Genomic DNA, 12,479 nt, shown 5'->3' on the forward strand with positions numbered 1-12,479 from the left:
CTACAATTTATTTTTAATTGTCTAAAATACTGTAAGATAATATTGAGAAAGTACACCTAAGTGTAATGGAAAGGGCTCAGAAAAATCCTACTTTCTGATCTTGGCCATCCTTATTTTCTTAATGTAAAACCTCAACCAAGGCCCATGGAAAATAATGGGAACCTTTGCAATAGTTTACAGACTTTGTCCTTGTGACTTTTGAGGTACACCTTGTTATTGTTGTCTTAATTAAAGTTGCTAAGTTGCATATATGTACTACAAGCATTAAGGATGGAATTTCTATAGCATGAGATTATTGCTGAAGTTTATTTATAACTTGCAACAATTTATTGTATTATTGACTTAAATCAGTGTAAATGAATGTGTCATGGTTTGTAAAATTTAACTTGTGAAGCTAAAAGCCTATTTAATCTGGCCGTTTAGTCTCATATATAATCCATAAAAAACAATTTTAAAAAGACTTTGGAGTGATAGTTGTATAAATGGTGTGTTGTGCTGCCAAGTCAGTCAGAGAATTTTCTGCATGCTCTGCAGTTGTTGTAAGTTGGTGTAGTTAGAGTATAACTGAACATTTACCATAAATAAATAAATTGCATGTACTAATAGCATGGAATTTTTAATCTGTATAAGATAGTCATTGTGATAACAACAGGACTGTTCTGTATTTGTATAAGCTATTTATATATTATGTCTGAATAGGCACATTTTGTAAAAACTGTTTTCTTACATTTGCTTCAATATGTATGACTGAAAATATTAGCAGTTGTGGTATTTTGAAAAAGGCTTTTGAATGAGCTGTGGGGGCTTTTTTTCACTTGCATGTAGTTCATATTACTGCCCATGCGATGCATATCTTTAAATTCTAACACTGTTCAGATACATCATGTAATTCTCCTTTTGTTTCAGGAGAAACTAACCTTCCTTCATAGCTTATACCAGCATTTGATAGCAGGCTGTGTACTTATAAAACAACCAGAAGGCATCCTAGATAGATTCTCTTGGCCTGAGCTTTGTGTAGTCTTGCAGGAGAATGTTGATGCCCTGATCTCAGACCTCAACAGGGCTAATGAGAAGGTAAGTGTCCTTAGGCACCAGCTACCTCTATTAAATTCAGTGACATTTGTCCACATCGCAGTATCATTAAAAAGGACTGACATTCATCTTATTTCAAAAAGAATTTGGACGTTAATAATTCAATACCATTAATTATGGCTTGTCTACAACTCAGTTTGATGCCATTGCTGTGGGCATGTAAATGTGACTGAAGTCTGTATGAAGTCTCTAAGCTCCACTTTCAGTGCAGGACATGCTAATAGTACTAGCCAATATTAGCCACAGGGACCTAATTAAAAGAAAATAAATTAATCTTACTGATGAAGCAATTCAAAGAACTTAGTCATTTACACTAATAAAGCAAGTCTTTATTTTACCATAAAACTGAAACAAAATGCCCTTACTCAAGGAGTATCATCTTTAAATTATATGTTTATTATTCAGAGTTTATTATTTCATTTGAAAGAATGACAGTATATTTTTTTTTCATTTAGTTGTAACTCATGGATTGTAGAATTATATTCAGTAACACAAATAGAAAATATCTGTTTTTAGAGAACATTTCAATATTTGCTGTAGGGAGGAGCTGTACTTTTCAGGAAGTAAGTATGCTTATGTGGACTTTCTCTCCAGAAATCCCTGCATTTTTAGGAAAGAGGAGATCTCCTTTTAAATAAATCAAACTGACTCCACAGACTAACATATGACAGTCTTTAGAATTTCAGTTCATTTTCTGGCTCCATTGATCAGGTCGGTCCTAAGACTAGTACAGCAACTCCGTAACTTGTCTGTGTTGACATTTTTTGAGACATAGTAAGGTTCATAATCTTCTTTTGAAGATTTTACATCTTCAGGAGTGACCACTCTTCTGGTCTGAGTAAGATGCAGGACTGGTTTCAGTGAATTGTTTTAACTCTGCCCATCATTTAATGAATATCCCAGCAGTCAGTTGGACCTACTCCCTTACCAAAGGGGTAGAATAAAATCTGTATAATGAACATTTGATGTACTTTTCTGTTTTACTTTTGAAGTAAAGGAGGAAAAGGAGTGGAAGAGAAGGGAGTGAACATTATTGGCAGTGTTTGGGGATGTTGTGTCATAATGTTACTTGCTTTTTAATTTAGTATGGTTGTTGATATTGACTGTGAGGGCTCTAGGACTTTTTTTAGATACCTACCAGCTTTTCAGGGATTTTGAACAGTACTTGTGTTGTACCCGGTTTCTTGGGAACAAAATTTTCCTCTTGCATTTCTATGTGACATATTTGAAAAGTAGTTTGCTGATACTCTCTCATAATTAATTGCAGGTGTGTGGATTTAAAGATTATTGTTACTTTGATTCATTCCTCCATTTAGTTTGCATGGGAGCTCCTAAGTTATCCACAGAGTGAATCCATGTGTACTTGTTGAAAAAAACTTCTGTATGCTAAAATGTCCTGAAATTCTTTTAATGCTTAATAGTATCTGGAATGTTTTGGTTTTCCACTAAAACAGAAATTAAATTAAGGACTGTTTTTTTACATATTACTTGCAATTCTTGCAAACTGCTAATGTACTGGTATACTTAGATTAGTACTTTGCCAACACAAGATTTAATGCTCGTGTAAAAAAAACCAAAACATAGGAGAAGTGTCCAGTTCAGGTTTTCAACAAAGAAAGCAACAAATATCTGCAATATGGTACAACAATGGCAATACTGAATCTAATTTTTTGCTCATTTTGTTGCACAACTCAAGTAAATAATCTGTCATGAAAGACTTAGTTTTAATTAATATATTGAAGGAATTACAGTTTAGATTTTATGCCAGGATTTTCTGTGGTTAAACTGATATGCACCATAAAGTAAAAAGGTGTTTAGAGAAGTAAAAGAATTTATTTTTAAATGCTTGTCACACAGATATCTCACCTGGAATATGTTTGTAAAAACAAGTCCAATACTATGAAGGAGCTTCAGCAGAGCCAGGAAGATGCTTTTAACAAAATGGCTGAGCAAATGAAAGCACAGGCAAGCTGTTGGCAGAATGAAAAAAAGTATCTGGAACAGCAGTACTCAGGCCTCCTTGGGGAAGTTCATGCAAGGGCACAGGTATGGTGCTTCTGATTTTTTTTTTTCTTGTAAATATTTAATGGATTATTTCTGTAGTTTGACCCCCTAACAAGTTTAAGGTAGTTTAAAATTAAAAATACCTGCAAACTCCATGCTAGTACTGACTGAATTTATAATAAGCAATATATGTCTTTATTAAAACATTCTGGAAGTGAATTGCCTAATTCGGCTTACAGTTGCTACTGATTGTTTTGAGAATGTTAAGGCTGTAAGATTGAATTTGCTTGATTTAAGAATTATATAGGGCAGCAGTGGTTTTTTCAGTTCATGCTTTGCAAAGACTGTATAGAGATACAGTAAAATGGTCTCATCTGGGGATAAATTTAGATATATACATTCTGACCCTAAAAACCAATTAGAAGTGGTAGATTTCAACAGAATTAGAGGATGCTGTTACACAGATGATACAGTGAGCAGTGGGTCAAAAGTGTAAAACTGTTGGTACTGAATGTTAGTCAAGTTATTTGCAATTTGAAATGTTCACTATTATTCTACAACCACCATTCACCATCTTTTCCATCACATTCACCACATTCATTTACATGTGTTTCAATTAAAAGTGTTGTGAAATTGAGGAAATAAGGTATGCCTTGTTACTTACGACTGCCACCTGTGATTACGTCATCTGAAGAATGCTATATTTGATGCAGATTTTAGTCTTGGAAGTCTTTGTGTGATGAAAAATATATCTATGAAGTATTCTTTTTACAGAGCAATTTATGGTGAATTCTTAGGATTGAGTTAGAATTTTTTAGATTTTTTTTTACTTGATATTTACATTTTTTGTTGGATATTGAAAAGGCTAAAAACATCACTATAAGTGGAATAAGTGGAGTGGCATCCAGATTTATATTTAATTTCCCCAACATCCTGTAGTTTCAGCTTATGGCTTCCATGTACCAACAAAAAGAAGGGTGGAATAAGGAAGCTTAATTTTAATTTTAAAACTTACATTTCCTTCCTAAAGCAATAGTGGAGTTACGCAATTTAGATTTCTTCCTCCTATGGATGATGGCTCATGTCTTTAAAAACTCTAGTGTATTGTGAAAAATAGGTGCTCTGCACTACTGCACTGTTCTTTGGGATGGTGTTAAACCTCCCAGCCTCTGCAGCTGAATTGTATAGATAGCATGTAAAGCACGTACTGATAATCTGTCTCTTTTGTGGAGTGCACATTAGGCATGTTTTTTGGAAAAAAACCTCATCTGTCAGCTTGCTGTACAGGACTACTGAATTGCTAAAAGGGGAATGTTTTCCCTTAGAAAACATCTGGGCATGTTTTCTAACAAAGGCTTTGTAATGTTGGAGTACAAGCTGGTAGTTTTGTAATCTTGGTAGTGCAATGTCTGTATACACTTAAATGATTCAACAATCTCTTTTCCATCTTGTGTTCCAGTTTGCCTTCCTTACTATTAAGTGTCAAGCTCTCAAGAAGACAGTCTAATTTCTTCTTGATTTCTAATTTGTGAATGACTTTCAATTTGCAAATGCCAAATTAAGCCTTTCCTTTTCTGCCATCCATAGAGTCCATAAATGTCTATTGTTAGGGCTGTCGTAGTCCTGATTGCCCATTTTTCCTGGCTTAACTGTATTTTACCTATTGCATTTTGAGCCAGTTAGCCATATTTGTCTATAAGATCAGTGCTTTGTTTGATCAGAGTTGTACGGACAGAATATCATAGCCTTATTTCCAAAGGAAACAAGGGAAAATGTGCCACAAGTTACAGAATATCTTCAAAGGATCTTTAAGGTTTACTGATTGCCAGCGATTACATAAAGATGCAGAATGCAATATTTAAATTTAATTATTTTAGCAACCTTTTTTCATTAAGTTTTATAGGAAACATATAATCGCTACAAGTGGAATATAATTTGCCAGTATTTCATTGTACAGCTGGGGGTCTCCTCACTCTAGGACACTTATTCTAGCACTACAAGGAAACTGTAGCAATTTGCTACATTCTCCATCCAAAGATCTGAGTCTTAATTACAAGCACTTTAGTGAAATAACCCCTTGTAGGGTTTAATTCCATTCTGAAAAGGCAAGATGAGTGATTTTTGCTGTCCTGCACCAACCTAATGGTGTATCACAGGATGCTTCCTTTTATTTGCAGCTTTGTCTTCAACCAGTCTTCCATGACTGCTTCTAGATATTTTCTCCTCAGAGGTCCTGTGTTGAGACTCTTTAGTTTTTCAAATTGTTGACATGTCTGTGAAAGCAAACCATAGAGTGTCAGTTCACACTCTCAGGAGTTAACAGAGACCTCTAATTGCACAGCAGTATAAGCAATGTATCTTGAAAATTATTGTTTTACTTTATTAGAACTGCAGTAGATGGGGCTTTTTAGAATGGTCTCCTTATAATTAAAACACTGCAAAATCTGGAGGTTTTAGTGGCAGTGACACCTGCTACTGATTCTGTCCCTAGCCAGTATGGTTCATGGTCCCTGGTTCCACAATAGGATCTCTGAATGTAAATAGGTACTACTTCACAGCTGGTACTGTAGGTCAGATGGATGATGTAATCAGAAACACTTTCACTGTTTTTCTAAAGGACAGAAATTCCCAGAGTAGCCTTATCACAGATCAGCAATAAACAAGCCACTCTGTAGATACCACTCTTTGTCAGTGGTCTCCATGTTTGGAGAGTCAATGGAGCTTAAAATGCATATCCTTTTTCTTTGCCTTTTGTTGCAGGAGTCTAGTCCTCTTGATTTGATAGTGTGCCATTTTGAAAATGTTACTATCCGTTTTCCTTAGCCTCACAAATTATTTATTATTTATAGTCTCATAGGAAATTTCCTCTGAATTTTAACTACCAGTTGTTGTTGTTTATTATATAGACATTTATAAATCTGTCCTCATTTTTTGTGTCAACTGCTTAAAATAGAAGGGTTTTGCTCTGATATGCAGAAACATATTGTAAGAGAAAAATACTGTAACTACTTTAAAATGTCAATTTCAACAGAAAAATCAAAGGTTTGCTAAGCAGGAAAAGGAAAAAGTCCCCTGGGAAGAAAAAAAAAGCGTTGTTTTTCTTTTCCCTTTGTTGGAGTCCTTTTACACCAAGGCAGGTAAATTAGATAAAGCATGGGATATATTGTAATTATATGAAAAATCACTATAATCGGTACAAAGGGAGGAAGAGAAATGTGTGCAACTGTACTGGTTCTGACCTACCAGGTGTCTTTGGTAGGCATGTCTGGCCCATGTACTTAAAACACAGCAAAGGGAGGACAGGACAGTTGATGTTGTTTATAGGCATAGCTGTACATATATATATATATATATATTTGGATAAATAAAACAGCTGAACTACACAGAATCACTGACTCACAGAATCACAGAATGGGTCAGGGTGGAAGGGACCACAGTGGGTCATCTGGTGCAAACCCCCTGCTCAAGGGGTTTGTCCTAGAGCACATTGGACAGAATTGTGTCCAGATTGTTCCTAAATATCCCCAGTGAGGGAGAGTTTACAACCTCTTTGGGCAATTGGTCACTGCACAGAAAAGAAATTTCTCCTCTTGTTCAGGTGGAACTTTTGTATGTCATTTTATGCTCATTGACTTTTGTCCTGTTTCTTGGCATCACTGAGCAGAGCCTGGATCCATCAACTGACGCCCTTTCTTTAGGTACTTGCAGATACTGATGAGAATCACAGAATTGTTAGGTTTGGAAGAGACCTCTGGAGACCATCTAGTCCAACCCACCTGCCAAGGCAAAGTCACCTAAGGCAGGTTACACCAGAATGCATCAAGGAGGTTTTAGTGTGTCTCCAGAGAAGGAGACTCCATGATCTCTATGGGTAGCCTGTTCCAGTACTTTGCTACCCTTGGTGTAAGGAAGTTTTTCCTCATGTTGAGGTAGAACTTCTTGTGCCTTAGTCTTTGGCCATTGCTTCTCATCCAGCATCAGTGCTGGATCACTCCATTGAATGAAGTCTGGCACCATCCTCCTGACCCCTGCCTTTGAGATGTTTTTGTGTGTTGATAAGATCTCTTCTCAGTCTTTTCCAGACCAAACAGTCCCAGCTCCCACAGTCTCTCCTCATGAGAGGGAAGCTCCAGACCCCTGATCATCCTCGTGGCTCTCCACTGGACCCTCTCCAGTAGCTCCTTGTCTCTCTCATGCTGGGGAGCCCAGAACTGGACACAGCACTCCAGCTGTGGCCTCACCAGGGCTCAGTAGAGGGGGAGGATCACCTCCCTCGACCTGCTGGCCACACTCTTCCCAGGGCACTCCAGGATGACATTGGCCCTCCTGGCCGTGGGGACAGTGATGGCTCATGGACAGCTTGTGATCCACCAGGAGTCCCAGGTCCTTTTCCACAGAGCTGCTCTGCAGGAGGTCAGCCCCAGCCTGTGCTGGCACTTGGGGCTGTTCCTGCCCAGGTGCAAGACCTGGCACTTGCCCTTGTTGAGCCTCATCAGGTTTCTCTCTGCCCAACCCTCCAGCTGATCAAGGTCCCACTGAACGGCAGCAGAGCTTTCAGGTGGATCAGCCACTGCCCCCAGTTTGGTGTCACCAGCAAACCTGCTGAGGGGACATTTGATCCCTTCCTCCAGGTCACTGATAAATAAATTCAATGAGATTGGACCCTTGGGAGCACCACTGACTGCAGGCCTCTAGCTGGGTTCTGGTCCACTGATCGTATTTTTTGTGTGGTGGGGAGCGGGGAAGGGAACTATGAGGACTACATTCTGCATATCTCCTTTTCAGTGCCTCTTCTTGGAGGAGATTTTGGGGGCTGTGCCACAGAATGGTTTCCACCACTGATGTGAAGTATCTTAAAAAAAAAAAAACAACTTTGTAGCAAACAACAGCCTATTGCTGCAGACATTGTTTTATGTTTTAGTGTCTGGCAGGTTCCACATCAACCAGAGAGTTGAAAATTATTATTCCGTGTGGATTTTGTGCTCCTCTATTAGGACAATGTCTGTACAAACCCACTAAGCTATGCAATTGTCACTTCTTGATTCACCCCAAGGTTCATTCATCTAACCCACATTTCCTGAGCTTACCTGCAAGGATGTTGTAGGGGACAATATATATGAGGTTGCCTCTCTGTCATTTCTTTTTGAGGCTGAATAGTCCCAGCTGCTTCATTCTATTAAGAAAGATGCTCCAGTCCGTTTGTCACCTGTTGGACCTGTGCCAGGACCTCCATATCTTTCTTGTAATGAGGAGCCCAGAACTGGAGAAAGCACTCCAGATGTAGCCTCACTAAGGTTGAGTAGAGGAGCAGGATCACCTCCCTTGTTGTTCTTGACATACTTGGCCACATTTAATTCCAGATGCACCTTGACCTTCCTTGTCTTATTTCTACTTACTCTGACAACCTGTCTATCTTCATTCTAAGTGCCTGACCCTTTTTCTATCTCCTGTGTGCTTCCTGCCTGGGTAATGACACTTCTTCATTTGATTATGCAAGTCTGTTACCCCCTTTGCCTGACTTCTTGTGCGTTGGGATGTTTGTTCTTGTGCCTGGAGAAACTTATCCTTGAACATCTACCAACTCTATTGCACCTCTCTTCCCTTAAGGGGCTCTTCCTGTATGATTCTTCCAAGAAGATCCCCAAAGAGGTTAAAGTTAGCTCTCCTGAAGTCCTTGGTTTTCATTTTACTTGCTTCCTCCTACCCTGATGCTGAAGTTCCCAACCTTCACATCCCAACAAGGTCTTCTCTGTTAATTTGAGGTCAAGCAGCACAATATTCCTACCTGTGGCAGGAAGTTGTCATCACTACTTCCCTCTGGGCTGGTTTGTGTTTCATGGTGCTAGTTCTGCAGCAGATGTCAGGGTAGTTAAAGTCCTCCACAAAAATCAGTGTCTGTGACTCTAAGGCTGCTTTGTGCTGCCTGTAGAAGATTTTGTCCACCTTCTGCTGCTCAGGTGGCCTGTAGTGAACACCAACAAGTGTCACCCCTACTGATCTGCCTTTTTATCCTGACCCATAAACTCTTGACTCACTCACCATCTACCCCAAGATAGAGATCTATACATTCCAGGTGTTGCCTCAAGAGAGGCAACTCCACTGCCTCACCTTCTTGGTCTGTCTCTCCTAAATAGCATTTCCTTTATTACAGCATTCCAGTCATGTGAATTCTCCCACCACATCTCTAATTGTAATGGTCAGAGTCTTTTGACAGCACACAGATCTCTTAATTCCTCCTGTTTGTTACCCATTTTGTGTGCATTGGTGTACAGGCACTCCATGGAAGTAGTTGATTATGTCAATATATCCCAGTGGGAGTGCATAGTTTGTCTTCTGGCTATGTCTTTGGATGCATGTACCCTCGGGATGCATCCCCTCTTAAGCATCTTTTGCTGTTTAGGTGATCACTGTACTTCTCACTTTCCCACATGTTTTCTCTGTTGGCCTTGTCCGTGTCCCCCTTTAAATCCAGTTTTAGGCTCTTTTCAGTGAACCCTGCTATGTTCCTTATACTTCTTTGAGCTAGAAGGATCTCATTTGTTGTCAGCAGACTCAGAATCATGTAAACTGACCCATGATCAAAACCCCACAAATTCTGATGGAGCACCACCCTTGTGTTCCATTGAAGCCATGTGTTCCTCTGGGATTTTCCTGGCTTTTGCCCCATCATTCCCTGCAGCTGGAAGGACAGAAGAGAACACAGCTTGTGCTCCAGATCCCTTGACCAGTTATCCCAAGGCCCTGAAGTGAGGCCCTTGATCACTCACAGCCTTTTTATTGGGACTTTGTTGCTACCCACCTGGTAAACAGTTAATAGGGTAGTTAGGGATCAGTTGGCAGTTTCTTGGTGATATCTCTTCTTTGGGCTGCATGGGGGCAACATACTTCTGTATAGGTTAATTCTGGTTGGCATATTGGGCTCTTCATTTCTCTAAAAAAGGAGTCACTACTGTCGTTCTTTTTTTTCTTAATTGAGGAAGTCAGGATGTAGGGGGTAGGCTACCTTGTCCTAGATAATCGGTCCACCCTAGAGGGACTTTCATCCACATGCTTATTTCCTTGATTCTGAGATTCCAGGGCCCCATACCTGTTGCATAAGAGCACCTGGGACGTTTCCATTCACCTCTGTCTCTAAGGTCCCATGCTACCTGGTGGTGAGAGGGTGAGGGATTCATGGCTTCATGTGAAGTGGACAGTGAGTGCATTTTTCTGAGGTGTGGTAGAATGTGGATCCACCACTTGGTCTCTTCCTCAGACTCCCTAATTCTTCTTTGTTTTTCTACTTTGTCTCTCAGCTCCAGCATTAAGCTTTGTAAGTCATCCACCTGATCACAAATCACACAGCTGTTGTCTCTGCTGCCCTGAGAGCAGCGCCAGGTTCCATCATTCCCTGCAGCCTGAGACCCAGACTCTTGCACAGTTTCTTGGACACTCTGTCTGGGTTGCTCCATCCTTTCTGGTGTGCACAGAGGAAGTAACTTGTCCAAACAAACACCACACCTTAGCTGAGAGTGAAGATTACCAACTGAGCTAAGTGCATGGGTTGTCAGTGCCCCAGTGCCTGTCTTGCTTGCCCTGTGAGTGAAAACAGTGTGATGGTGCCCTGGCTCATGTTTCATGCTGCTTGTCCTCTCTATTCATTGTGTTCCTGCTTGCCTGCCCTCCCTGGGGGCAGCTTTAGTACATGTGGGGGTGAGTCTTGTCTCTTCTACTGCCATCTATGCTCAGCTCTCCAAAAGAAAAAAATGTTTTGAAATCTCTGTGTATATTTCTAGTTTTCAGTTCTGTTTCCATGCCAGAATAAAGGCTAAGGGTAGCAAGAAGTAGGATAAAAGAGTTTTGCTAGTAGCACCTGATATTTTGTTGAGGTTTCTTGGAATTGATGAAGCTCTGCAACCCAGTGAGGTGCCCCTCAAATCTCAAACACCAAAGGAAACCAGCTTGCCAATGTTTAGGAACATAAGTCTATGTTTCTTTCAAGAACCATGCTTTCAAGCTTTAAAGAAAACTCTAGAAACAGTATCTGTGTAGCAAAAGAAATTATTAACCAGTAAAAGAAAGGTCTATTTTCTTGAAAAAGTTACATTTCTGAAGTCAGAGGTTGTCTTATTTACTTTTGCATATTACCATATCACAAAAAGCATTAAAGAAGCACTTTAATTAGCAAGTGCAGTGAATGTTGGTATTGCTATCCAGCAGCCCTGTAGGGATCAGTTTGTTTACTTTGATATTGGCCTTTCACCTGTGATGGCCAGAAACCATAGGTTGTTTTCTAAATTTGGCTTACCTTTTCAGTTCCTTCCAGCCATGCTATCAGGGTTTTTATCTATAAAAATCAAACATTGTAAATAATGCAGTAGCACTGAAAGTATTGTTCATGTTCTTACTTTATTTCAGCATAGTAAAGTGACATATGCCTGTAAATTGCATTTTGAAATGAAATCATTTAGTGGCCTCTATTTTTGTAATACTTGAAGTATTTTAATAGTATTACAAATTCTTTCCCTTCCAAAAAAAAAAAAAAAAAAAAAATTTATTTAGTCAAAGACATTTTGAACTGACTAGAGTATATGTCTATAGAAGCGTGGAATCTTCTATTTTCATTCTCGGGATAGCTGTGTATTTTTTTTCTGTTTTGTACTTGAAGAATGAAAGAGGTAAAAGAAACTAGGGTGCCTTGCTCAGCACTAGTTTGGAACCTGTAACAAATAGAATGCAGGAGAATATGGCTGGATTATACCAGTTTGCTTCTTTTTAGACTACTGCTACAGGAATACTGTCACTCTATGTTCAACAAAATTATCTGTAGCTTTAAGAGAGTTATCTGAAACTTAGCAAAATCCTCAGTTTTCATCATCGTATGGACTTGTAATTCTATCCATGTTTGCTATTTTGCGACCATGTGTTGTAGCTGAAGCATTAGCATTTAACTTGAGCTAGTACCTTCTTTGTCAACAGTGCCTAAAATGTATTAGATCCCTATACCAGTGGAGCCTGTTTAAATTTAGTCACTGTTTCAATCACAGCATACTCTTAGGCATCATGAACCCAGTTTAAGTCTCTGAGGTCACTTAGAGCTCTCACCATAGTGTCTTGATTATAGTACTGCAGTCTGCATCCTCTAACTGTAGTCCTGGCATTTCCTGACTTGTTATCATTTTCATTTCTCTATACCAGCTTGCTATTTTAAATCTCCCTCTTTCCCTATTTCAGGGCATTTAGAGGAAAAAAAATGTTTTACAACTTAAAAAATCTATTATGGCACTAGGCAGAATAAAAACATCTGTATTACACTGTTCTTCTGAAAACTTAGTTCTGTATGAGACCTAATTAATCTGTGAATATATAAGTAGGGGGTTGATTACAAAGTAATTAAGAGATCA

General features: G+C 39.1%; 1 protein-coding gene across 1 annotated transcript in view; it reads left to right on the top strand.

Annotated features, from left to right (window-relative positions):
- CCDC171 (coiled-coil domain containing 171) overlaps positions 1 to 12,479 on the top strand; it is a 161,251-nt gene that overhangs the window by 61,413 nt on the left and 87,359 nt on the right. The window contains exons 14-15 of the mRNA XM_077790231.1: positions 907 to 1,074; positions 2,950 to 3,138. Coding sequence (XP_077646357.1) covers positions 907 to 1,074; positions 2,950 to 3,138 — 357 coding nt within the window. The remainder of the gene's footprint in view (positions 1 to 906; positions 1,075 to 2,949; positions 3,139 to 12,479) is intronic.

The sequence above is a fragment of the Lonchura striata genome, chromosome Z (assembly GCF_046129695.1).
Source record: "Lonchura striata isolate bLonStr1 chromosome Z, bLonStr1.mat, whole genome shotgun sequence".
Lineage (NCBI taxonomy): Eukaryota > Metazoa > Chordata > Aves > Passeriformes > Estrildidae > Lonchura > Lonchura striata.